The following is a 24,460-nucleotide window of genomic DNA, read 5'->3' on the forward strand; positions in this document are numbered from 1 at the left end:
GTAGTAAATCTGATGGTCTATTAGAATGGCGTTACAGGTAGAGGAAGTGCACATGAATGAGGAAATTATAAGGTTTTATTGGTAAATGAAGTCTTAATGTCAAAACGCATTTCAGGTGAAGTCCCCCTTTATCAAGTGTAATAAGACTTACATTTTAGGCCGAGAATACTTGAACCCAGAGCTCTGAGAATATGTCAAGGGGTTCCACTGAATACAGGTGATCTATTCTATCTGATAGATTAGATTTGGTAAATGACTCCTTGTTTCTGTTATTTTGCAGGACCCCAGTGTTTCATAACTTTGTTAAAGTGTCTCTTACTAAGAACCCAAAGAAGCGGCCAACTGCAGAGAGACTGCTGACTGTGAGTACTAGATTTTGATCACATCGACAGCTTAAAAATGTTTCACTTGTTACTATATATGTACGTTTACGACTGGTATATGACTATGGGGGGAGTATATGCGGCCATATATACATTCCCCATACATTTGTGTGAATGCGGCCTTACTCACAAGATTCTCAATTGATGCTGAAGGAGCAACTTATTTCTAGCAATTATAAGTGGACAGAGAGTGCGGACTTCTTCTTCAATGACAAGGCAGATTTGTAAAGCTACATATATCTTGTAGCAGCAATTTCACAGGGTTCAAAAATGTTTTATCAAACAAACCAGAACAGACTATTTGAAGGGATTGGTGGACATAAAAAAACACAAAGTATTTGGCTGGTGTTTCAGAGGCCCATTATAAGGTTGGTTTTTGCTGGAGATATGCAGATACTTATCAACGACAACTAATGAGAATTGTTTATTTCAGCCATATTGTGTGACACAGTATTAATAACATGCATGTTTATTGACAGTATAGTGGTATCACTATTAATACCCATTAGCTAAATGATATTTTCTTACATTTCAGCATGCTTTCGTAGCACAAGGAGGTCTTTCAAGACTATTAGCATTAGAACTCTTGGATAAGGTTAACAATCCAGACCACCACCACCATTATTTGGAGCCTGATGATGATGATCTTGAGGTGAGTAACCGTTGTGTACTCTTGTACTTAGAAATGTTAAAATCTCACTAGTTTACAGTAGTTTTCCAAACTGTCTCTATTCCGATTTTGTCCATTGTATGTGTGTGAAGCCAGATGACGCATGCCTTGCATTGTGATATCTTTCAGCATATATCTGCAGTGCGTCACACCATCAAGTCTACAAACAAGAGAGCAGAGAGAACAGCGTCTGAGCTCAATTGTGAGTTTTTATTTGTATTGAAGCCAAGGTATAGCGTAGCAGCTAATGCAAATATATAATCCCCAGCATCTCCTTCCACGTTGTAGTTTTTAACAAAATTTAACAAAAGCTAAAGGGTTTTGTTCACAGTTTTTTATGCAAAACTACGCCAGGTCGGACCTTACATCAATGGCATATCCTCTGGATATGTCATCAATGTCTCATTGGAATACCCCTTTAATTTTGGTCTGAAGTAACTGTAATGCAAGGTGAACTGAATCTGAGAAACTGTTTCCTCTTTATGTTAATAAATTGGTGTTAAAGCAATAATTGCAGAAGAACTGAACATTACAAACCCCAGGCTAGTAATTTCTGTATCTACCTATGGTATATGTTTTATCTTGCCCATGACTATGAGATATAGATATAATGAACAGCCGCAGTATGGCTAATAATTCTTACATGGTATCTTCCATATCACCAGGAACACAGGAGCCTAAATTTAATCATAAATGATTGTTCAAATTTTCTAAATCCTAAATTCTAAATTTGGATTTACAAAGGCTGAAACTTTTCAACCTAGCAGAACATATTTTTAGGGAGTATGGCTTTAGCCATCATGAAATGATCAAACCTCCTCTACTTATTGTGGATAAAGATTTTGGTGTTGAGTTTGATCGATATGTTCTGTATCAATGATTTCATGTGGAGAATGCAGTAGACTTGAGCAGAAGGTAACTGTGAATATAGAATGCATCACATTGACCCACGTCTTCTCTCTTCCAGTTGACAAGCTTCAGTTTGAGCCCCCACTCAGGAAAGAGACAGAAGCCAATGAAGTGGTGAGTTTTTAGAATATATGATGTATATTTAGGCAGTGGTATTTGTTTTCAATGATTTTTATTGAAAATAAGCTTGACAAAGGCATTCAATAAAACTTTAGGCGGTGGTATTTGACCCAGATTTTCTGTTGGAAACTCTGTGTTAAATACCAGGTCAAATTCCAGTCTATCGAGTAAGAATTTTTACCTTCCCCCTCCTTACCTTGTATACTGAGTCTCATCAGTTTTGGATCCTGCTCAGATTTGTAGGCATTATTGCTAAAAACGCAGAAAGACACAACAGTCTCTAATTGGGAGAAGTATTTTGGCACAGATTTTACAGACTTAAAATCTGTGCCAAAATCTTCTGTATTAACGAACCCTTTAAAGGGGTTGTCTGCTTTACCTCCCTTTTTTTATAATTGGGGGTGGTGGGGGGGGGGCATGATATAGGATAATTTTACCTATATGCATATATTAAATGTTCTGCTCCACTTTCTTAAAATATAAAGTGAAGCCTCCAGGTTCAGAAATGTCTTTTACCTCATCACCTGCCGTTCCGCAAATGGAGAGTCATGTGATCTCTAATTGCGCATGATTAATCTACCTTTCAGGACCTTAAAGATCACTACCATCAAAATAAAACATGATAAACCAGGGACACTTACTCGTGACTGTGGTAATCTTCTTATATTTGTTATACATGCCTTCCTTCTAAAATAAACTTTAAAATTTTAATAATGAGTTTAATGAGGGGCTACCTTATCCCCTTGGTTTTGGCTTTTCAGGCTGTTACACTGTCTCTTACCCTTCCCCCTTTAGAACTTGTGCAGGGAGAACAGTACTTCCTGCTCAGTGCAGGGGAAGGGTGAGAGAGTGTAAAAGTCAGATCCAGTTAGGGCTTGGGTAGCCCATCAGGCTCATTAGCAAATTTTGAAAGTTGATTTTAGGAGGTCATGTTTAACAATTATAAGAAGATTGCCACAGTTACAGTGCTTGTATCTACGAGTAAATGTCCCGTGTTTATCATGTTTGATTTTGATGGTCGATTTCTTTAATGTCCTGCTGGAGGAAACCCAGTGTTACAAGCATTATTCGTCAGCACTTATATTGGACTGCTGGTAGTGGAACTGGATAGATCGGTCATGGACAGTTAGAGATCACATGACTCTCCGTCTCTTGCCATTTTATGGCAGCTGAGGAGGCAAGACGTTTCTGAGGAAGGGGCTTCACTTTACATTTGAGGAAAGCAGAGCAGAACTTTTTTGAGACGTATATTGGCAAGTTATCTTAGGTAATTTCTCCACACATTGCAAAAAACATGGGCCAACCCCTTTAAATAGTATATATAATATGTAAAATTATAGCATTTTCATTTTTGATTTTTAATCTGGAAATTATATACATGTCTTTTTATTTGTATTTTTCTGTGTGTGTAAATTATTGCCAAATGCTGCACATCATTGTGTGGTACACTAGTGACATCTGCTGGCCGCTTTTGGAATTTTTTTACATAATTTTTTCTATTTATTTATTTTAAATATCTGTAAATACTCGAGTATAAGCCGACATGAGTATAAGCCGATGAACCTAATTCTAATACAAAAATCAGTGAAAACATATTGACTCGAGTATAAGCCAAGGATGGGAAATGCATTGGTCACACTCCCCCCAGTATATAGCCTGCCAGCCCCTGCAGTATATAGCCAGCCCCCTGTAGTGTATAGCCAGCCCCACCAGTATATAGCCTGCCAGCCCCTTTAGTATATAGCTTGCCAGCCCCTGTAGTATATAGCCTACTAGCCCCGTGGTATATAGCCTGCCTGCCCCTCCCTATGGTATATAGCCTGCCTGCCCCTCCCTATGGTATATAGCCTGCCTGCCCCTCCCTATGGTATATAGCCTGCCTGCCCCTCCCTATGGTATACAGCCTGCCTGCCCCTCCCTATGGTATATAGCCTGCCTGCCCCTCCCTATGGTATATAGCCTGCCTGCCCCTCCCTATGGTATATAGCCTGCCTGCCCCTCCCTATGGTATATAGCCTGCCTGCCCCTCCCTATGGTATATAGCCTGCCTGCCCCTCCCTATGGTATATAGCCTGCCTGCCCCTCCCTATGGTATATAGCCTTCCTGCCCCTCCCTATGGTATATAGCCTGCCTGCCCCCCCCCTATGGTATGTAGCCTGCCTGCCCCCCCCCCTATGGTATGTAGCCTGCCTGCCCCCCCCCCTATGGTATGTAGCCTGCCTGCCCCCCCCCCCCTATGGTATGTAGCCTGCCTGCCCCCCCCTATGGTATGTAGCCTGCCTGCCCCCCCCCCCTATGGTATGTAGCCTGCCTGCCCCCCCCCCCTATGGTATGTAGCCTGCCTGCCCCCCCCCCCCTATGGTATGTAGCCTGCCTACCCCCCCCCCCCCCCCCCCTATGGTATGTAGCCTGCCTGCCCCCCTGTGGAAATGTGAGTACACTGTTAATTTTTTTTATAGACTTGAGTATAAGTCGAGTTAGGTTTTTTCTGCACAAATTTTGTGCTGATAAACTCGGCTTATACTCGAGTATATACGTTAACTACAAATATATCTACTGGTATTTATCAATGTGGTTGCTTAACTGCTTTCAAGTGTAACATCCAGGAACAAATCCAGCACTTTCACGGGAGATGCAGATAAAATCAATGATTCTTTACTTTCAAGCTTTTAAAATCCATGGTACAGCAAAGTGGGAACGGTACACATCATGGTCTGATGTGTACCGTTCCCACTTTGCTGTACCATGGATTTTAAAACCTTGAAAATAAAGAATCATTGATTTTATCTGCATCTCCCGTGAAAGTGCTGGATTTGTTCCTGGATGTTACACTTGTTGTTCCGTGGAGGGCTTACACGGTGGTGCGTGCACCAGGAGGATTGCTAATCTGAAGTATACCTCGAGGGTGAGCTGGTGTTTTCTGTTCTTTTGCTTAACTGCTTTCCTCCACTACCCTGCCTTTTCATGTACAAATTATTGTTCCAAAATGCAATTGGGATGAATTGGCAGTGTAGGATTCACCCCAGGATTGCACCAGAGGGGAAATTTTCTCCGGCCAGACTTCATACTCACTGTTAAAACTATGGGAGCCTGTTAGGAGATTTACATTGTTGGTAATAAAAATTAAATATTTTCAGCCAATTAGCAAGCCCAAAGATCGTTGTATAGGTGAAAATATTTAAATAGAGCTTTACATGGCATGAAAACTTTTTACTATTTTTGTGAAGTGTTTTCTTCATGCAAAGTAAAAGAAACCAAATATATTTATATAATGTACTGACATGGAAGTCACACTATGGAATACCATATTTACTTGAGTTTAAGCCACGTTTTTGTGCTGAAAAACCCAAACTTGGCTTTTACACAAGTAAAAAAAAAAAAAATTCATTACTCACTTTTCAAATAGGTCTTCTATTCTTTTTTTTTTATGTGTTGGCAATACTGGGGCTGAGTATAAACTGGGGGCAGGCTGGCTGTCTATATACTACTGTTGGCAGGCTGGCTGTCTATATACTACTGTTGGCAGGCTGGCTGTCTATATACTACTGTTGGCAGGCTGGCTGTCTATATACTACTGTTGGCAGGCTTGGTGGCTATATACTACTGTTGGCAGGCTTGGTGGCTATATACTACTGTTGGCAGGCTTGGTGGCTATATACTACTGTTGGCAGGCTTGGTGGCTATATACTACTGTTGGCAGGCTGGCTGGCTATATACTACTGTTGGCAGGCTGGCTGGCTATATACTACTGTTGGCAGGCTGGCTGGCTATATACTACTGTTGGCAGGCTGGCTGGCTATATACTACTGTTGGCAGGCTGGCTGGCTATATACTACTGTTGGCAGGCTGGCTGGCTACATACTACTGTTGGCAGGCTGGCTGGCTACATACTACTGTTGGCAGGCTGGCTGGCTATATACTACTGTTGGCAGGCTGGCTGGCTATATACTACTGTTGGCAGGCTGGCTGGCTATATACTACTGTTGGCAGGCTGGCTGGCTATATACTACTGTTGGCAGGCTGGCTGGCTATATACTACTGTTGGCAGGCTGGCTGGCTATATACTACTGTTGGCAGGCTGGCTGGCTATATACTACTGTTGGCAGGCTGGCTGGCTATATACTACTGTTGGCAGGCTGGCTGGCTATATACTACTGTTGGCAGGCTGGCTGGCTATATACTACTGTTGGCAGGCTGGCTGGCTATATACTACTGTTGGCAGGGGGCTGAATAGCTATATACTGGGGCGAGGCTGTGATCAATGCATTTCCCACCCTAGTCTTGTACTCGAGTCAATAGGTTTTCCCATTTTTTTTGTGGATAAAATTACTCAAGTATTTACGGTAATTAAATACCATAATTAATTAATTCGTCCGTCCCCGTCCCCCCATTCTTTGGACAAAATTCCTCCATTAAAATAGTCATCTCCACTTGCAAAAAATAAGCCTTCATACAGCTGTGGTGATGAAATATGTTAACTTATATTGCGGGTGCACTATAATAATATCATGTATTTATTTTTTAGGGCATCAACTGGAATCCTTTTTCAAATGGAGCAAACCATGAGTAAGATTTTTATTTAATGACCAGCAGTTTACTTCTCACTTGCTTAAGTGTTTCTTATCTCATGTCTCTCTTTACTTGTGTGTTCCTCCCTCTTTTTATGCCTTTTTTTTATCCATAAGTCTTTGCTGATCGTAGACTAAATGTATTTGCTGTACTCAATCATTCCATGACACATAATCTGTTACGCTTTTGTTCCAGTTCCACCATGAAACGAGCTGTTCCGCCGCCGTTGCCTCCCAAGGTACAGTATTAAGGAGGGTTTTTTTCTATTACAGTACTATAATTTCAGGAACTTGGTAAAAGCATTACTATTGTTTTTTAAAGGAATTCCAAACATAGGTTTTTTCCAGATAAATGTCTGATATGTGTGGGGACCGACTTCGACAAGACTTTTTTATATAAGTCTGCAGACAATGGGTCAACAATCTTAGACAGTCCAGATCAGCCAAGCCACCAGTCTTAGCATGCAAACTTTTCTACCTACTCTTAAAACGCTAGAAGTTGTAATTGTATAACAGTTTGGGTTCTGAAAGGTTGTGGGACAGGTACAGGTCTAATGTATGAGATATGAGATATACAGGGACAGGTCTAATGTAGCCTGAGATGTACTAATTGTGTCTTTCATTCTTACAGCCAACGAGAATGAACAGCTGCCCAGATGAAAGTATGGCTGAAGATGAGAGATCCAACACTGTGAAACATCAGCCAGATAACCGAGCCTCCCCATTCTACCGGAGGCAGAGCTCCCCAGGTTGTGGTCGCCACACAGCTCCCCCTCATAATAATGTCCTCACTAGCAGCATCAGCTCCCCTGGATTGTACCGCTGTAAAATCTATGAGTTGGGTAAATAACACAAAGCAGAGGCAGGGAGGATGGAAACTCCTCTGCAACCCTGCAAAAAAGGGCTACCACATCATTATATGGCTGGCTATAAAAGAGCACAACCAATAATAAGTATAACTACATTGCTTCCATAACTTGCCTCACCCTCATCTCCATAGCATCACACTTCCCGTAGATGTCCTTACACATAACACAAATCTACCGTTATTTTGTCCTGTGTGTTCAGATAGATAAAAGATAAATATATTTGTAGAGAGGAAAGGGGGAGAAGGAATTTAAAGATCTTACAACTTCTGGTGGTAAGCAGTATTAGTGACTCCTCACACATTGTAATATATTAGGCAATTGCTATATGTACATATTGGGTGAAGCTATATCAACCCTCTGTATCCTTATTCACACAAACGTGCACCAGGTATATAGAACTGAGGATCAATCGGGCACAACCTTGTGTTGAATTATACAGGCAGTCCCCGGATTAAGTACAAGATAGTTTCCATAGGTTTGTTCTTAAGTTGAATTTGTATGTAAGTCGGAACTGTATATATTATAATTGTAGTTCCAGACAGGTTTTTTTTTTTGCCCCAGAGACAATTGGAATTTCAAATTTTTTTTTCTGTAATCGGACCACAGATGATCAATAAAGCTTCATTACAGACATCTTACAGCTGATCATTGCAGTCTAGGATTATAATATAGCTTCACCAGAGGTCACAGTGGGCAGATGGGTCCGTCTTTAACTAGGGGTCGTCTGTAAGTCAGGTGTCTTTAAGTAGGAAAGCGCCTGTATCGCCATAAATGGGTCCATTCGCATGGGAAATGCTACAGGATCATGGCCCACTTCCAGATCAGGTGCTTTTTTTTTGTATCTGTACGTTTAGTCAGGCTTGAACCAGATCACCAGAAACACATGTTCACCTCGTAAACATCCATAGAACCAGAAAAATTATCCTGTGTAAAATGTGATCTTTATTGTCTTAATTCATGACAACAAAGTGGTTATGAAGGAAGCCATAACGTGTTTAATGATGTAATAAGGCATTTTCCATAGTATTGTAAGTGCAGGTTCTTGCGTGGAAGTGTTTGAGTTTGTCCTCCATCTAATATTCATTCACATTGTCACCCTGCCATCCATTATAAGCTTCATATAAAAGTGTACATTTTCACGTATCTGCAATGAAACACATTTCAGTCCTGTGCGTCCTAACTTCAGCCATTCCAGAATAGGTTTTCCTCCACACATCTCCTTGCTGACTGCTTTGTGGCCTTTACTGCATCACAACAGCTTCCAGATGTATTTTACTAAAATGTAATTAAAGGGTTTGGCTGATATTTGGCAATTTTCCCTACTGCATTTCTTTTCGCCCTCTGGTATGCACAGTCTTTTGCATGTTATATTGCTATACTCCATTGTCATGTGGATACCAAATATCACGTGGCTTTTTTTTATATATTTCTATTACAGCTTAAAGGGATTTTCCAGTTTCAATCATTAGAACTATCAGATTTCAAATGTTTATCCACAGCTTCTTTGGATCTATGCTTGGGGGAAACATAATAAAGTTCAATTAGCCAATTAGATTTATGGAAAATTAAAGCTGGAATATTGTTGGCCAAAATTTTTACAGTATATATGCTGTTTGGGCACATCTGTTGTTTTAACTTACAGCCTGTAAACTGTCTGCTCTTTAACAGACACTAGTTTCATGCTGCAGATAACAACTTAAGCGATCGTAAGGATTTTGTTTTCTAATGAACAGACAATGGTCTCTGGAATAAATTTGAAGAAATTTTGCCAACACGGCAAAAAAAATCCCAGTATGCAAATCTTTTAAACTAAACTGACTATTTCAGTATAAATGAGAACAAAATAATGCAGGCGATCTGCCAGTGTGCATAAAGCCGAAAATCCACAGAGGTTTTGAAACTGGAAGACCCCCTTTAATTTGATGTATATATTTAGCATCCTAATCCTACAACCTTTCTATTTGTAGGGAATGGAGACACCCCTATGAGACTCGGAAGCCCAACAGGAGAAAGCCCAAAACCTCCACCTCAACACAAGAAAGATAAGAAGGATTTCCCAGTACGTTTTTGAGCTTCACCACCACTTTCTACTTGCTTTATGTCCAGCCTAAAAGTTCACACTCAAGTTTATGTGTCTTAAAGTTTGATACTGTCAGCATTACATTTTTGTTACATTTTTGTCAGTTGAACAAAGTTCACTTGTATAGAGTTTTCCCTATTAACTATTTCTTGGGTCTACAATTCTAATTACTTTTTATTTTTATTCTAGAAACCAACAATAAATGGTTTACCGCCCACTCCCAAAGTGCTGGTAAGGAGTACAGTATTAGTATTCTATAAAGCCTGATATTACATCTATGTGTGGATGAGACCTGTGGTCTTCTCTCCATGATTGTTTCATAGCTCCTTACTCTTTGCAATGGCACCTGTGTTCGAGCAATGAACAAATAACTCCTGATGCCAGAACCCCTGTGATCTGCTGTTAGCATTATACACCACCCATTAGTAGAGTGTAAAAATATAGAAGGGGACTGAACTCCATTTAGTTCAGCTGTTTTAAAATTGGGTAGATAATTGATAGACCAAACACCCCCGCAGTTATTTTTACCTGCTTTTGTACATTTTTGTTTGATTTATCCTGACATTGTATGTCACACTTCTTTTTTCTGTAGATGGGAGCCTGTTTCTCTAAAGTGTTTGATGGTTGTCCTTTAAAGATAAATTGTGCTACATCCTGGATACACCCAGATACTAAAGGTATTATCACCGAAGATTTTATAATTCCCACTCGCTGTCTCCAGCATTGCCATGTAGTAGAGAGTTTGCCTAATTCCATCTACAGTGCAATAATTTCAGTCATTTCTTCCCATTAGATCAGTATCTCATTTTTGGCACTGAGGATGGGATCTACACATTGAATCTAAATGAATTACATGAAGCAACAATGGAACAGGTGGAATATACATGTGCATATATTCAGGTGTATCAAATTTTATCCCCCAACCACCTCTTAACAAATGTTTTACTATGTTTTTATTTGTAGCTGTTTCCACGGAAGTGTACATGGCTGTATGTCATCAATAACACCCTCATGTCATTGTCAGGTATGTCCTGCAGTTCTTGCATTTCACCATGATCCATTCCACTTTGTGCTTAATTATCATTGTATTTTATTAGCTCCAGTGAATATGTATATATATCTACTTCAGTGGGGGAAAAAACAAAGGAACACATATAAGGGCGCCTCTATACGTGGCAACTGCATTGCATTTACAAACGTAATGCAAATGCCTGGGGGTGGGGATCGTCTTGATCACATCTACGTTTCCATTAAAACACATGTGATAAGTAGCAAGCATCTGGCGTTTTGCACTGTGTGCATGCAAAACACTACTTTCTGGTTATAGATCACATGCATTTCACTGGATGCAATTGGTCAGAACCCCACCCCAGGCATCTGCATTGTGTTTGTAAACACAGCGCAAACGCCACATGTGAACACACCCTTAGGGTCCTTATCACTGGTGTGATGTGATCACTCCCGATGTTAATGTCTCCATCAATCCCATAAAAGTAATAGGAGTGTTGCTCTTGTAGGCGATCCACTGCACCATTTATATAGGACACATTTGATCACGGGGGTTCAAGTAGTTGAACTCAACCAGCTTACCTTTAGTCCCGTGGGACATTTCAGAGAAGTTATCACATTTATACAGTGTGTTATGTGTAACTCCAGTTTATTACGATCACAGACTTGGTTATTCAATGTCTGTATAAGTTTTTCAGATCTAAACATGTGATATAGTGGTCATCTTGGAGGCAGACACTCTTCTGGATTTCATCTTCTTAAACTTGGTTATACCATGCACATCAGATTTATGATGACACCTCCCAGCAGAATCATACACATGCAGAGTTGACTAGGATGAAAATACATGTGAAGTGAATGGAAGAAAATTACTGGCAGAAACCCCTTGCAGAGGTTTATCTCCAAAGAATAGAAGAATTGGGCGGTTGGGGTGTACACATAAGATAGTCTCAGCTGAACCCTCTGATAATTGAGCTATATGTCTGATTTTTATCAGCAGTTTATGGGGGGCATTAGTCTAGCCTGGAAAATGGTGATAGAATACAGTTTTGTTTTAGTACTTTTTCATTATTCTAATGAATGATAGATAAAATCATCTCAACTCAGACAAGGTTTACATCAGGCTGGCAAAGTCGGGGATATATTGTCTCTGCAGGGGGGAGGGGGGAACTTTTTATATGCCAGGAACAAAGGACACGTTGGATGTCCGATGGCAGAGCTCCAGCACACTCATTCAAATGCAGGATGTGACATTTACACACTACAATGAAGACAGGAGAAGCTAATAAATGACTTGAGAACAGTGTGCTTTGGCTCCGCTGCTTCACTGTTAAAAGTCTTCTCTTCTTTACTTGCCAATGTGAAGATGACCCGTCTGTGTGATGGGCAGAGTTTATTGTACTGTATTGTCTTTGGACACCCTGCAGCTGCCACCGTCTGTGTAATAACCCCTCTCCCCACCAAGATCCCAGGGCTAACATTCAAGTACTTGGATCTTAAAACTTCTTAAGCGATTTTTACAGTAGAATTCTTTTTAAATATGGAAAGAAAATTTGGTGCATCACCTGGAGATCAATTCTAGTTAAAATTTAAATTACATGTATTTTTTTTTTTTTTTTTTTCATTTCTTTGACATGTTGACTTCAGAGGGGGAAGCATAGTGAGATCTACTTTTTGATTCAACTGCAAGCACAGCAAAGCATCTGCATTATTCCCACATTATCTGGCCTTCCATGGTTTTTCTGAATATAGGCTTACCATATAAACCTAAGACCTGGACATCAGAAGGCTAAGACAATTCACTCAAAGAAAATACTTCATAATTCTGTTATAATTTTTCACCAAATTAATACTTATTTGCTGGGTGCAGATCTGACAAGAGGACATGTAGTGTGGTGTGGGTTAGCAGAAAGGGAATTGTGAAGAGTGTTTGCTTTGTGAATACAATTTTCTGTACACAAATAGGTGGTGTAAAGTAAGTTTAGACTGTGCAAAGATGTGGCAGATTTAGAATTATCTGTCTAGTCTATGTAGTCTAGCTGCACATTTTAGACTGGAAGGTTTATCAATCTGGTGTGGTGCAAATTATGAGCGCGTACTTAAAGAGAATCTTTCCCTCAAAACATTAAAAACTATGTTTAACTCCTTCACAACTGCCATATGGCTCTCCAGCTTAAAGAGGTTATCAGAGTTTACTAATAATTTAGGGGCGGGCTATTTTAAAAATAATAAACGTGTACTTACCTCTCCTCCGGTGCCGCTGATGTCCTGCGCCGTTTGTTTACAGGGGCACAGAAGCCGTGCACAGGGAGCTTCCGGCCGGCAATGTGACCGGCTCCTCCCTTCCGTCCCTATCTTTCAGCATTGTAAGAGCTGGGAGATGGTGTCGGATGGAAGCTTCCGGCCGCGGTGCGGGACATCAGCAGCGCCGGAGGAGGTAGGTATTTATTATTTGAAAATAGCCTGCTCCAGCCCGCTCCTTAAATTATTAGTAAACTTGGATAAACCCTTTAAATAATTTTTATGTACAGCTTTCTATTATTGATTGTAAGCTTAAAGAGGACCTGTCACCCCATTTATCGGCACTAGGAGCTACTTACTAAAGTAAGCAGCTCCTAGTGCTTGATCAAACACCGCAGTGTTAGAGTGATAGCGTTACCGGAAACTTCCGGTAACGCTATCAAACACGGCGGCGGGGTATAGTATAATCATTGGACAGCTCGCAAAGCTGTCTGATGTATTCATGAGGGGGCGGTCCGAGGCGCTGCCTCTACCCCGGACCGCCCCGCTCGCTCCATAGGCCGGCATTGACTGCCGCGCGCTTTGCGAGCTGTCCGACAATTACACTATACCCCGCCGCAGTGTTAGATAGCATTACCGGAGGTTTCCGGTAACGCTATCACTCGAACACTGCAGCGTTTGTTCAAGCACTAGGAGCTGCTTACTTTAGTAAGCAGTTCCTAGTGCCGATAAATGGGGTGAAAGGTCCTCTTTAAGAATGATATCTCAGTTTCACTTCAGCATCCGTGCTTAATCCCTATATCATATTAAAGAGGAGTCTCTCCTGTTTAATATGACTCTAGAATTGTGTTTCTACGTGCAAGGGTGATAGGGACATAAATAAATACTTTGTCTGGACTTGCATACAAATTCAACTTAAGTACAAATCTACAGAACTTATATTTTACAAAATTCGTATATGTTCACATTTTTTTAATCTATTAAAAACAAATGCAACCTACATAAATTTGGTATCTCATATAGCTCTGTCAACAAAAATAACAAATTATGGATTTTTAACTCATGAGTTCATGAGTTGAGTCCTCTCCATACAAAGTGGGTGTTTGCTGCATAATGTAGCAAATACCCACCGGTATCCATGTGATCATACCGACCTAAAGAATAAAGTAGATATGTCATTTGAGGTGCACTGTGAAAGCCGTAGAAAGCCCACAAGAAAATGCCACAAATGTGTTTTTTTTTCACCAATTTCCCTGCACTTGGAGATTGTTTCCTGCTTTGCAGTACACGGCTTGGAATATTGAATACCATCACTGGAAAGTTCAATTTGTTTTACGCACAAAACAAGTCCACCCACAGCCCTTCACATGGAAAAAAATTATAGATTTTTGAATGTGGCAAGAGAAATAGAAACGTAAAATTGAAAAAGGCATCAGCAGGAAGGGGTTAAAGGAGAGGAGCAAAAAATTAAAACTAAAAAATTAAAAAGTGCATCGGCGGGTAGGGGTTAAGACACTTTCCGTACATCTGCCCCATTCAGCCTTTTTTGGGTTAGGGTTAAGAGAAGAAATTATGTTGTATTTTTAGTGTTTACACATAATTTTAGAATATAATTTGATTTTTGTCTCTCTATTTTTCTTTCTGTGAAATCCTACACCCATTGGGCCATATTGCAGAAGGTAAGTTTGTGCTAAGAAATTATATTCATGTCCTTTATGGGAACTCTGTCTGCCAATGGTAGCTGATAGCCAGTATATTTGGAGGTCAAAATGGCCCAAATACTAGAACAGGCTTTTTATTGGAGAACTTGATGTTATTGAGGACTGTTTGATAATTGTGGCTAGCTTCAGTTTCTATACAAATCTCCCTTCTATGATTCCAGTGAAAATTAGTTTTCTTAATATTATGGAGGCTTAATCTGCATATTCATCCACAATACCCCAGCACACACTTATAATAGCAGTTTTAACAGCAATAATAGAAAATCATTGTACTAATAATAATCTTTAATTATATAGCGCCATCAAGTTCTGTAGCGCTTTACAGATTGTGAGGAGCATATAGAAATAAAATTAAACATTACAGAGTAATAATAGTCATGTGAAACAATAGGGGTGAGGGCCCTGATCACAAGACCTTACAGACGATGAGGTGGGGGAGAAGAGGCATAAGAGCTTGTATAAAGTTCCATCCGCTTTTATATTTTACTTTTCATAGCAAGCTGATCAGTAAAGTCTGTCATTGCGTGGGATAAGCCTTTGAGCTGCTGTCTTAAGGTCTGATCTATGTTTTTTCATTTTGCTCTTTTAGGTAAAACATTGCAGCTTTATTCACACAATCTAATTGGTCTCTTTGAGCAAGCCAAGAAGCCTGGACTTGCTGGCCATATCCAAACACATCGCTTTCCAGATAGAATATTACCCAGGTATATTGAAATCCTTATGCTAAACATCTGTGTATTGTTTTTTATTACTTTTTTTTTCTAACCATTCTCATGTGTTTCCTCCTTTTCTCCTTCTTTCCGCTCTTATTCCTTTTTTTTTCATTACCAAAGTTAATCTAGAGGACCAATTCCTTAAAATGTTTAAGTAGAGCCTAAAATTCTGCCATTTCCCTTCCCAGGAAGTTTGCCCTCACTACAAAGATCCCTGATACAAAAGGCTGCCACAAGTGCTGTATTGGTGAGTATGTCCAATAACTGAAAGAACATTAGAATTGCTGAGAGATTCTCAAATGTATCAACTTTATATGGCTGCATTAAAGGGCAAGAAAATACATTGCCACTCATTGCTGTTTTTTTTTTCTTAAATACCGTTAAAGGGCATCAAACTGCTAAGCAATTAATTCTAAATGTCAACATGAAGTGGGAATGATGATATTTCATGGAAACAGTGTCGCTGCCTGCACCTGTCCGATTATATCATTTAATATATTCTCTTTCAGTGCTTGATAAATTATGACGCTGCTTTATATCTTATTCACCAAATGTCAACCAAAGTGCTTTAACAATTGGCCCATTACTGGGTGCCCCAATTTTGGACCTTGCAATGATCTGCTGTAATTAATAAGGAATCCTGCAAACAATATATGTACTGCGCCACCACAGGACAATTGAAGCAGTGCATAGTTCCCAATTGAGAAAAACGGCTTACAGTATATACTTGAGTATAAGCAACCTGAATATAAGCCTAGGCCCCTAATTTTACCACAAAAAAATGGGAAAACCTATTGAGTAGGGTACAAAATGCATTGGTCACAGTCTCCCCCAAGTATATAGCCAGCCAGCCAACCCCTGCCTCATTATATAGACTGTCCCAGTATATAGCCAGCAGCCCCTGCACCCCAGTATATAAACAGCCAGCACTCACCCAGTACATAGCCAACCCTCTAACCAATTATATAGCCAGCCCCCTACCCCGTTATACAGCAAGCCCCAGTTCATTAAAAAAAAAAAGCAAATTAATACTCACCTTTCCGGCGCCCCACGCAGGTCTCCTGTTCCATCCGTCCGTCAGTGTTAGGTCCGTGCAGCTCACAGCTCTGACGTCAGTCGCCGCTGACATCAGAGTGTGTGCCAGCTGCGGCTGACGTCAGAGCCTATGATGTTGCACGGACCTGCTGTTGATGGATGGATCAAACAGAAGCCCCTCGGGTGCTGGAAAGGGGAGTTTTGAATTCATTTTTTTTTGGGGGGGGGTAGGGTGTTTCAGCACATATTTTGTGCTGAAAAACTCTGCTTATACTCGAGTATATACGGTACATCCACAGGAACACATATAATTTGTGAATTCATGTGGCCTCATTGGTTTTTCCCATTAAAGTGTGTTGCTCCTGAATACATTTAGGAGGAAGCATTATGGAATTTTTCGCATACAGACCTCCAGCAACAAATTGATTCAGTTGACATTTTATGGAAATTATTATTATATTTATGGAGTACCATTAATTCCATGGTGCTGTATAATCAGTAAGTCATTCGCATACATTACCTTAAGTAGGGGACCGCCTGTAGTTTCTATATTTTTATTTGCATAGGTTCTTTTCTTAAGAACACCTGACTTACAGACGACCCCTAGTTACAAATGGACCTCTGGTAATTGGTAATTTACTGTACTTTAGCCCTAGGCTATAATAATCAGCTGTAACAGTTATCACAGGTCTCTGTAATGAAGCTTTATTGTTACTCCTGGTTCTTATGACAATCCCACATTTTTAAAATCTGATTGTCACAGAGACCAAAAAAAATTTGGTTGGGGTTACAATTATAAAAAATACAGTTCCGACTTACATACAAATTCAACTTAAGAACAAACCTACAGACCCTACCTTGTACGTAACCCGGGGACTGCCTGTACAGTGACCAGAAAACAAGTAGAAGGAGGACCCTGCCCTTGAGGGCTCACAATCTATGTGGTAAGGTAGACACAAGCTGAGGGAGTAGAGCAGTGCAGTTATTGCCTATTGTTGTCAATCCTAAACAGATGGGATTATGTTTGTCCCCACCTTCCAATCCTTCAATCTGACACAAAATATATTAGAAAATTGTAGAGCTCCTCCTTATATAATAAAAAAATATTAATAACCTATAACCAGAAAATAGTTTTGTTCTCTAAAATTTGTTTCAATATCATTATTTGTGCAAAAGAATGAAAATATCTGGTCAAACAATAATATTTTACTTTTTTTTACTTTACAGTAAGAAACCCATATACAGGGCACAAGTATCTATGCGGAGCACTGCCATCTGGCATAGTGCTGTTACAGTGGTATGAACCCATGCAGAAGTTCATGCTGATAAGGGTTAGTATAAAAGCATTACTTCCAGCTAATCTGTTGGGCCAAGATATTTACCAACATAGCTATTATCATTATTGTTATTATTATTATAAATAATAATGAGATCATTATTATACATTTATGAAGCTCCATTAATTCCATGGTGCCCTATATTTTAAATGGCTAAATGCATACTATTACCATGATGAGCTCCATGGTACATGTAGACCTAAATATTTAACAAATAATTATGACACCAGGCAGGTTTACTCCTGATTTGCTTGTACGTTCTTACAACCTATATTGCTATCGGTGGTTGACACACCAATATCTATGTCCTGTGTCTGGTACTGTAGTGAATATTTAATAAAAAATGTGATGCCTCTTTTGCTGGTGGCCCTTTGTTTTGCTAATTGGTAGCGGTTAGACCTCCATCAATCACTTATTACCAATTCCAAGCTCCTCAGAATAACCCTTTAACCCTCAGTCTTGCAAAATGTATCATATAGCTAGAAGTCAAAAAACGCCAATATGAGATATTTTATATAAATTATTTCATACTATGGTTCTCCCACGTATGTTAATGGGATATTCTGTAATATGTAATGCCCAGTAGGCCTCTGTACCTCATACCCATAATTCTATCTCTATTAAGGATGTATATTAAATGCAGTGTCTTCACCTTTTTGTGTTTCAGCACTTTGATTTCCCCCTTCCAAATCCATTGAATGTCTTTGAAATGTTGGTAATACCGGAGCAGGAGTACCCTATGGTGTGTGTGGCCGTCAGCAAAGGAGCAGAACCCAATCAGATTGTACAGTTTGAGACCATCAACCTGAGCTCCGCTTCCTCCTGGTTTACACAGATTGGCACAGGTAGCCTATTGATCCGCAGCTTAATTTGTTATGCATTCATGTGTGTTCTCTATTGTTCTGGTGTTCATGGCTATGTGTATCCTGCATCCTGCGTATTGAGCAGTTTTTGCAGCAGCACAAGCTACTAACTGTTGTCTTTTGTATCTCCTTTTACTGTGTCAGTAAAGATGATTTGTTATCTCTGAAACAGGCCATTTTTGATAAATAACCTCTAATTTATTTTGGTTAGCAGAAGGTCTCCAGATTGATGCCATACATGTGACACAGCTGGAGAGGGATACTGTCCTGGTCTGTCTTGATCGTAAGTCTTTAAACGAATGTCTGAAATAACAGGTAATTTTACAAGTTTTACCTCGCTACATTCACTGACAACTGTGTTTTTCAGATTTTGTGAAAATAGTTAACCTTCAGGGAAAACTTAAATCCAGTAAAAAGCTGGCCTCGGAACTGAGCTTCAACTTTCAGATTGAGTCTGTAGGTGAGTGTCAAACAAGGAACACGTGAGGTTGTTGCAAAATAAAATAATTTTATAATAATTTCAAATATTGTCTTTTTTTTCTAGTCTGCCTACAGGATAGTGTGTTAGCTTTTTGGAAACATGGCATGCAGGGAAAAAACTTTAAATCCAATGAGGTGAGGACATTTCGTTTGAACAAATCAAGTGTGTGTTTTATTTTTTTTTTGCCTATTAAAATTAATTTTAATAGCGTAGTCTACAGCACCAATGATGGTCAAAAATAATGGAGGTTCAATCACCAAACTGGGATTTTTGTCACAGAAATAAAGGTTGCAAACTCCTGCAAAATCACTGAATAAAAATAATTGAGCTGATTTCATCTAGTTTATGATGCTTGTGGAATGGCTGGGAAACGACTCCATGGTAAATCTGCATCATTCCACTACGTCTGCAGATGGAATTATAGTTGATATTACCCTTGCAACCCCTCTTATTTACATAAATGGCACCACCATCATACTGGACATTGTATTGATGAGGGGAGAGTACTGGACATTTTATGGATGAGGGGAGAGTACTGGACATTATATGGATGAGGAGCGGCTGCATTTTCCAATTTAGGCTTGTATTTGAGTCAATACGGTTTCCCAATTTTTTTGTGGTAAAGCTAGGGGCCTTGGCTTAAACTTGGGTTTGCTTATTCCTGAGTATATACTGTATGTTATCTAATTTAGTTTTGTTTTTATTTTGTTTAGGTAACACAAGAGATATCTGATGAATCCAGAGTCTTCCGCCTGTTAGGATCAGACAGGTAAATATTGCAGTAATGTCAAATTTCGTCATTACAATTTAGACAGTATAAAAACGTGGTTTCCAAAAGAGAACTTTAGACAGAAGCAGTTACTAAAATAAAGTCCAGTTGTATAACAATGTTGAAGCTTGCCTGAACTGCATTAGTCACAAAAAAATCTAGAATCACTGAATTCAGCATATCAGTCCAGTTCAGTGAATCTGGGGTCTGTCCTTAAGTCCTGAAAGTGCACAGAGCAAGTTTTTGTGTTTGTACTGTGGAGCTTGCATGTTATTTCTTCTCTGCAGAATTACTTTTTGCATGATTCCTTATGATGGCTTCCCTCACTTGTGCAGTAGCTGCTGTGTATGGTTTCATTTTAGGTGAAAACTTTGCCACAAGGTTTTTCATATAGAAGTGAGGAGGAGTTTTTATTTTTTTCATATTTCATTTTTTTTTAAGTCCTAAGAAAGAGCAAAAAGATAACCCATTTCTTTCATAGATGGAGAAAATAGGGGGTTCACATTTTAAGTGGATAATTTATTGGAAGACTATTTTGCAGAAATAGTTAAACAATTTTAAAAAAAATCAAGGTAATAGAGTTGGTATCCTAGCTCCTACGATGGTTCTCCCCCTTCTTTACTCTGGTCTATTTTCCAGTGTATGTTTTTCACATAATTTCAGATCTCATTTATTACAATGACCAATGTGCACACATGCAGTTACAATGTCTCCTTCTGTTTGCAGGGTGGTTGTCCTGGAAAGCAGACCGACATTGAATCCTACAGCTCACAGCAACCTGTACACCTTGGCTGGACATGAGAACAGTTACTAGGCACTGTGCATGACACAAATGACATAGGAATTTTAATTCCATCATAAACTTCTCCTATTTGGGACTTTTACAAGTGTATTGCAATTTGTATTTCTTGATCATATCTGTATTATTTGGTAGGATTCTTGTTTTTAACATTTTTTTCTGTGTGCTGCTGGAAGCAGCTAGATTTCCTTTCACCACTATGTGGTGTTAGTTTTTATTTGGTTGCTTAATAAAAAGCTGTGACATATGGCCTCTTTACGATCCGTGGAAGGGGGAAAGGGAGACTAAGGATCAATGTCTCCTTCAGAAAAGATGAAGGAGTACTTTGATGTGTGCTTTTTTTTTCCATTGCCTGAAGATGTGCTGAAATCAGGTATAATTTTTAATATTGGGCGTAATCTGTAGCTTTCAAAGCAGTGCCACTTACTTTACATAAGTAAACCTTTCAGTTGGTAAACATTGGCATGAGGCTATCTTATTTACATATAGGACTCCAATATTTTCATGAGATGTAGTCGGGTTATCCAGCCCGTGAATCGAGACAGTCCCATGATACGTTTCCCTTCTTTGTACACTGATAGGAATATAATTTTGGTTCTGAGAGCAGCAATACACTGACATGTAGGGTCCTTAACTAAAACCTGTTGTGCTTAATCACTCCATGTCATTTGTGACAAATCCTTATAAGCTAATTTTTTACCAAGTAGTTTTTTAAATAGACTAAGCAACCAATGCTATATTACACAGCATTGTAAACAACACTTAAAGGGGCTTTCTGGGGGGAAAATATTTTTTTATTTTTGTCGGACCACTGCCACTCCAGAACATTGTAACCTCTGCCATTGTTACAGTAGAACTGTGCGGGCTGTCCATCCAAAAGTGCCAAGTACAGTACTCTGTTCCATTAAGGTGAATGGGCCAGAACTGCAGTATGACATAGGCCCGGGTATCCCAGCTTCCTGAGTTGTGCAGAGGGCTTGGTGGAACACCTCCACCAAACAATTAAAATCTCCCATGAGGACACTTGTTCATTTTGTAAAATGATCTTTTTCGCCTCTTATGTAGTCTAGAGAAAGAACCACATGGTTGATATTGATAATGTCCTGTTAATATTTTTGAAGGCAAGTTTATATGTGCTGGGATTAAACCCAGTTTTCTCCTGGAATTATTCAATTACTTAAAGTAGTTCCTTGTAACTTGCAGCTGTCAAACTGTTGCAAAACTAAAACTTCCTGTTGCTAGTAATCAGAAACTGATTTCATGCTGTTACAATTGCATTGTCCAGACACCCGTCACTAACCGTTTCCTAAGGCCCTTTGGCTAGCTATAGCACTCTGTCATGATAAGGCACTACAGGAGTAAATATACAGATGGATGAACTGATGCGAATCAGATGCCACCTTTCGGCTTGCCAAATGCAAGTTGGATTTTTATTGGTGGTTATTGGGCCTTCATGTTAATTTACAGGAGTTGGTCACCCTTTTACATAAGTTGCTCTTAAGCCTTTACTGCCTTAATATTAAACCCTGAAGCCGCGTTCACACAATGCATTTTGAGACGCAATCCAAAAGCTTCCCTTCTGATCACATGTTGAGGTAACATTTCATTACCTCACAGTTGGAGCCTTTGGATTGCTTCTCAAAACATCCACCGTGTGAGCGCTGCCTGACTTTTTATCCAGGGCTTCAGCATTCCTGCTACTTACTTTTGTGCTGTCTGCAGACTCTCTTAGTCTACATGTGTGAGCACTGATGAATAGGTGGGAATGCAGCAGGAGATTTTGACTTATCTTGCTCCCTCCCCTCCCCAATTCATATCTCTGTCAGCATATGATCATGAGGAAAGCCTTTGTTTTGTGTTTCAAAATGCACTGTGTGAATGCAGCCTGAAGAGAGACCCAGTGGGAGGCGCCATAAGGGACAGGCTGGAGCATTAAGAAAGGAAGTTGTATATACAGCAGACAGCATGGTGAGAACAGGGAGAGGCTGAATCTCTCAAAGGAGGCAAAGGTGCAGGTACATATACATGCCTAGATGTGTCTATTGGAAGAGATTTATTGAAAAGTGGCCAATCCCTTTTATTCCGACCCCTCCATAAGTGTTATTCTGACAGATGTGCTATTTGCCTGATATGTAAAAAGTGACACTACAGATTATGTCTCGCCTATGTAGGGAATTTAGAGCCAAATCTTTTTGCCTTCTGTAAATTAGACCATTTTATTCTTATTTATTAATCATCTTCTGTGCTTGAGGGGATAATATTTCTGCATTTGTAGGATTTGTTTGTAGCAGATTTGTATTTTTAACAGTTGTATAGGGGAACTTTTAATGTGTATTCAGTTTTAATGCTAGTGCCTTATTATTATACCAAGCAGGATTTTGATATGTACAGCTGAGACAAAAGCGGGGACTGTGTTACATGACCTGACCAGAGCAATTATGTAGGTGTCACAATTCCTATATGTAAGGTTACAGCTATGTTTCTAGCAGCTCTAGTATAGAACAGTAATCTGGAAATTTCCGCTAAAATCCTTAATAAAATGTAGGTTATATATTACAACTTCTAGATGAGGCTCTTGGTAGACCTTGTTTTTATGTGCTAATTCTATTTATAATTGGGCTTTCTGATCTATGCATCCACTTTATATAGGGAATAACTGTAGAATTAATACAACAGGCCAAAGTGTTCCTTGTTCCCTTTTCTGGCAATGTACCCTACGTGCCCGGGAAGCATCTTGTGCTTTCAACACTTTGTCAGCATTATGTTATTGAGACGCATACAACAATTGCACAAAGTGCTTTTACCAAAGGAGCCATTTGTATTTCTTTCTGTTTCTCATAACATCGCCTGGTTTCCCAGTGACTGTTACTTTGTAAGAAATTGGATTTATATTGCTTTTGTTTGTTTTTTTAAAGCAAGAAATAACCAAAGGCTTCCTTCATCTGTAATCTCTCCAATGTTCTCTTTTTGCCAAGGATTGTTTGTCATGTATATGTGTATTGGGATTTTCTTAAATGGAAAAAACTGAAATAAACCATGCTAATATTTTGTTTGGTGTCAATTTATTCTTGACTTGGCTTTGATATAACAGAGAGTGGGAGACATTTAATTAAAGTGTCCTTACCTCCACTGGCTTGGTTTCTGACTAGCTGTTGGTAATGAGGTACATATTTAATGTTTCTGTCCCAAGTACCAGTTTCTATTCAGCTAGACTATTTTTATTTTGGTCTACTCTTCCCCACTTTTCTGCACCCAAAATAAAGGAAAGGACAGATATTAGAGTTAACACACTATAAAAACCATGGAGGATGCGAAAAAAAATTTTTTGCACCGACCACTAATCAATGGGTCGTGAATGAGGAAAGGTGGTGGGAACACCACAAAAAAGGCAGAAAACCCTAAAATAAATGTCACTCTGTATCTGAAAGATGATTTAGAGGTTTGTTGTCAAGCTAGAATATCCCTTATTGGCTCAGATGAATGTGCTAATGGGTCATGTGACAAGACACTGATCACAAAGGTCTTCTGTCCTTTTCTGCCTGAAAATCTGCTAAAAATCTTTGTGGATACTGAGGAGAATTTTTCCTCTCATTAAGAGAGCAGAAGCCTGCTGAGAATCCACCATAGAAAATTTTCCAATCTTATTTTCATCCAGAAAAAAATCTGCAGTGTGTATTTTTGATGAGTCATTTATCATGCAGATTTTCTGCTCTTAAATCTGTGTAAATTCATCACTAACAGGTGTATATATTCTTTGTAAATATGTTGTGATGAATATGAGCTACCAATTCCTAGCTTCCTTCGGTTATGTTTTTGTTATGTTTACATTCCATTAACATAGCCAGGGCTGTAACGACAATGGTAGCAGCCAAATAGTGGATATAGAGAATGCA

At 39.4% G+C, this 24,460-nt stretch overlaps 1 protein-coding gene across 1 annotated transcript in view; it reads left to right on the forward strand.

Annotated features, from left to right (window-relative positions):
- The window catches only part of MAP4K5 (mitogen-activated protein kinase kinase kinase kinase 5), a 64,907-nt gene extending 41,291 nt beyond the window's left edge, over positions 1–23,616 (forward strand). The window contains exons 11-32 of the mRNA XM_072116018.1: positions 281–362; positions 919–1,035; positions 1,183–1,255; positions 2,021–2,076; positions 6,609–6,649; positions 6,848–6,890; positions 7,283–7,493; positions 9,488–9,579; positions 9,790–9,831; positions 10,193–10,277; positions 10,394–10,473; positions 10,564–10,624; positions 14,526–14,528; positions 15,160–15,274; positions 15,472–15,530; positions 17,546–17,649; positions 18,323–18,500; positions 18,730–18,801; positions 18,886–18,978; positions 19,063–19,133; positions 19,713–19,768; positions 20,495–23,616. Of these exons, the coding sequence (XP_071972119.1) occupies positions 281–362; positions 919–1,035; positions 1,183–1,255; positions 2,021–2,076; positions 6,609–6,649; positions 6,848–6,890; positions 7,283–7,493; positions 9,488–9,579; positions 9,790–9,831; positions 10,193–10,277; positions 10,394–10,473; positions 10,564–10,624; positions 14,526–14,528; positions 15,160–15,274; positions 15,472–15,530; positions 17,546–17,649; positions 18,323–18,500; positions 18,730–18,801; positions 18,886–18,978; positions 19,063–19,133; positions 19,713–19,768; positions 20,495–20,582 (1,822 nt within the window). The 3' untranslated portion in view covers positions 20,583–23,616. The remainder of the gene's footprint in view (positions 1–280; positions 363–918; positions 1,036–1,182; positions 1,256–2,020; positions 2,077–6,608; positions 6,650–6,847; positions 6,891–7,282; positions 7,494–9,487; positions 9,580–9,789; positions 9,832–10,192; positions 10,278–10,393; positions 10,474–10,563; positions 10,625–14,525; positions 14,529–15,159; positions 15,275–15,471; positions 15,531–17,545; positions 17,650–18,322; positions 18,501–18,729; positions 18,802–18,885; positions 18,979–19,062; positions 19,134–19,712; positions 19,769–20,494) is intronic.
- Positions 23,617–24,460: the final 844 nt, after the last annotated feature.

Source organism: Engystomops pustulosus, chromosome 7 (assembly GCF_040894005.1).
Source record: "Engystomops pustulosus chromosome 7, aEngPut4.maternal, whole genome shotgun sequence".
Classification (NCBI taxonomy): Eukaryota; Metazoa; Chordata; class Amphibia; order Anura; family Leptodactylidae; genus Engystomops; species Engystomops pustulosus.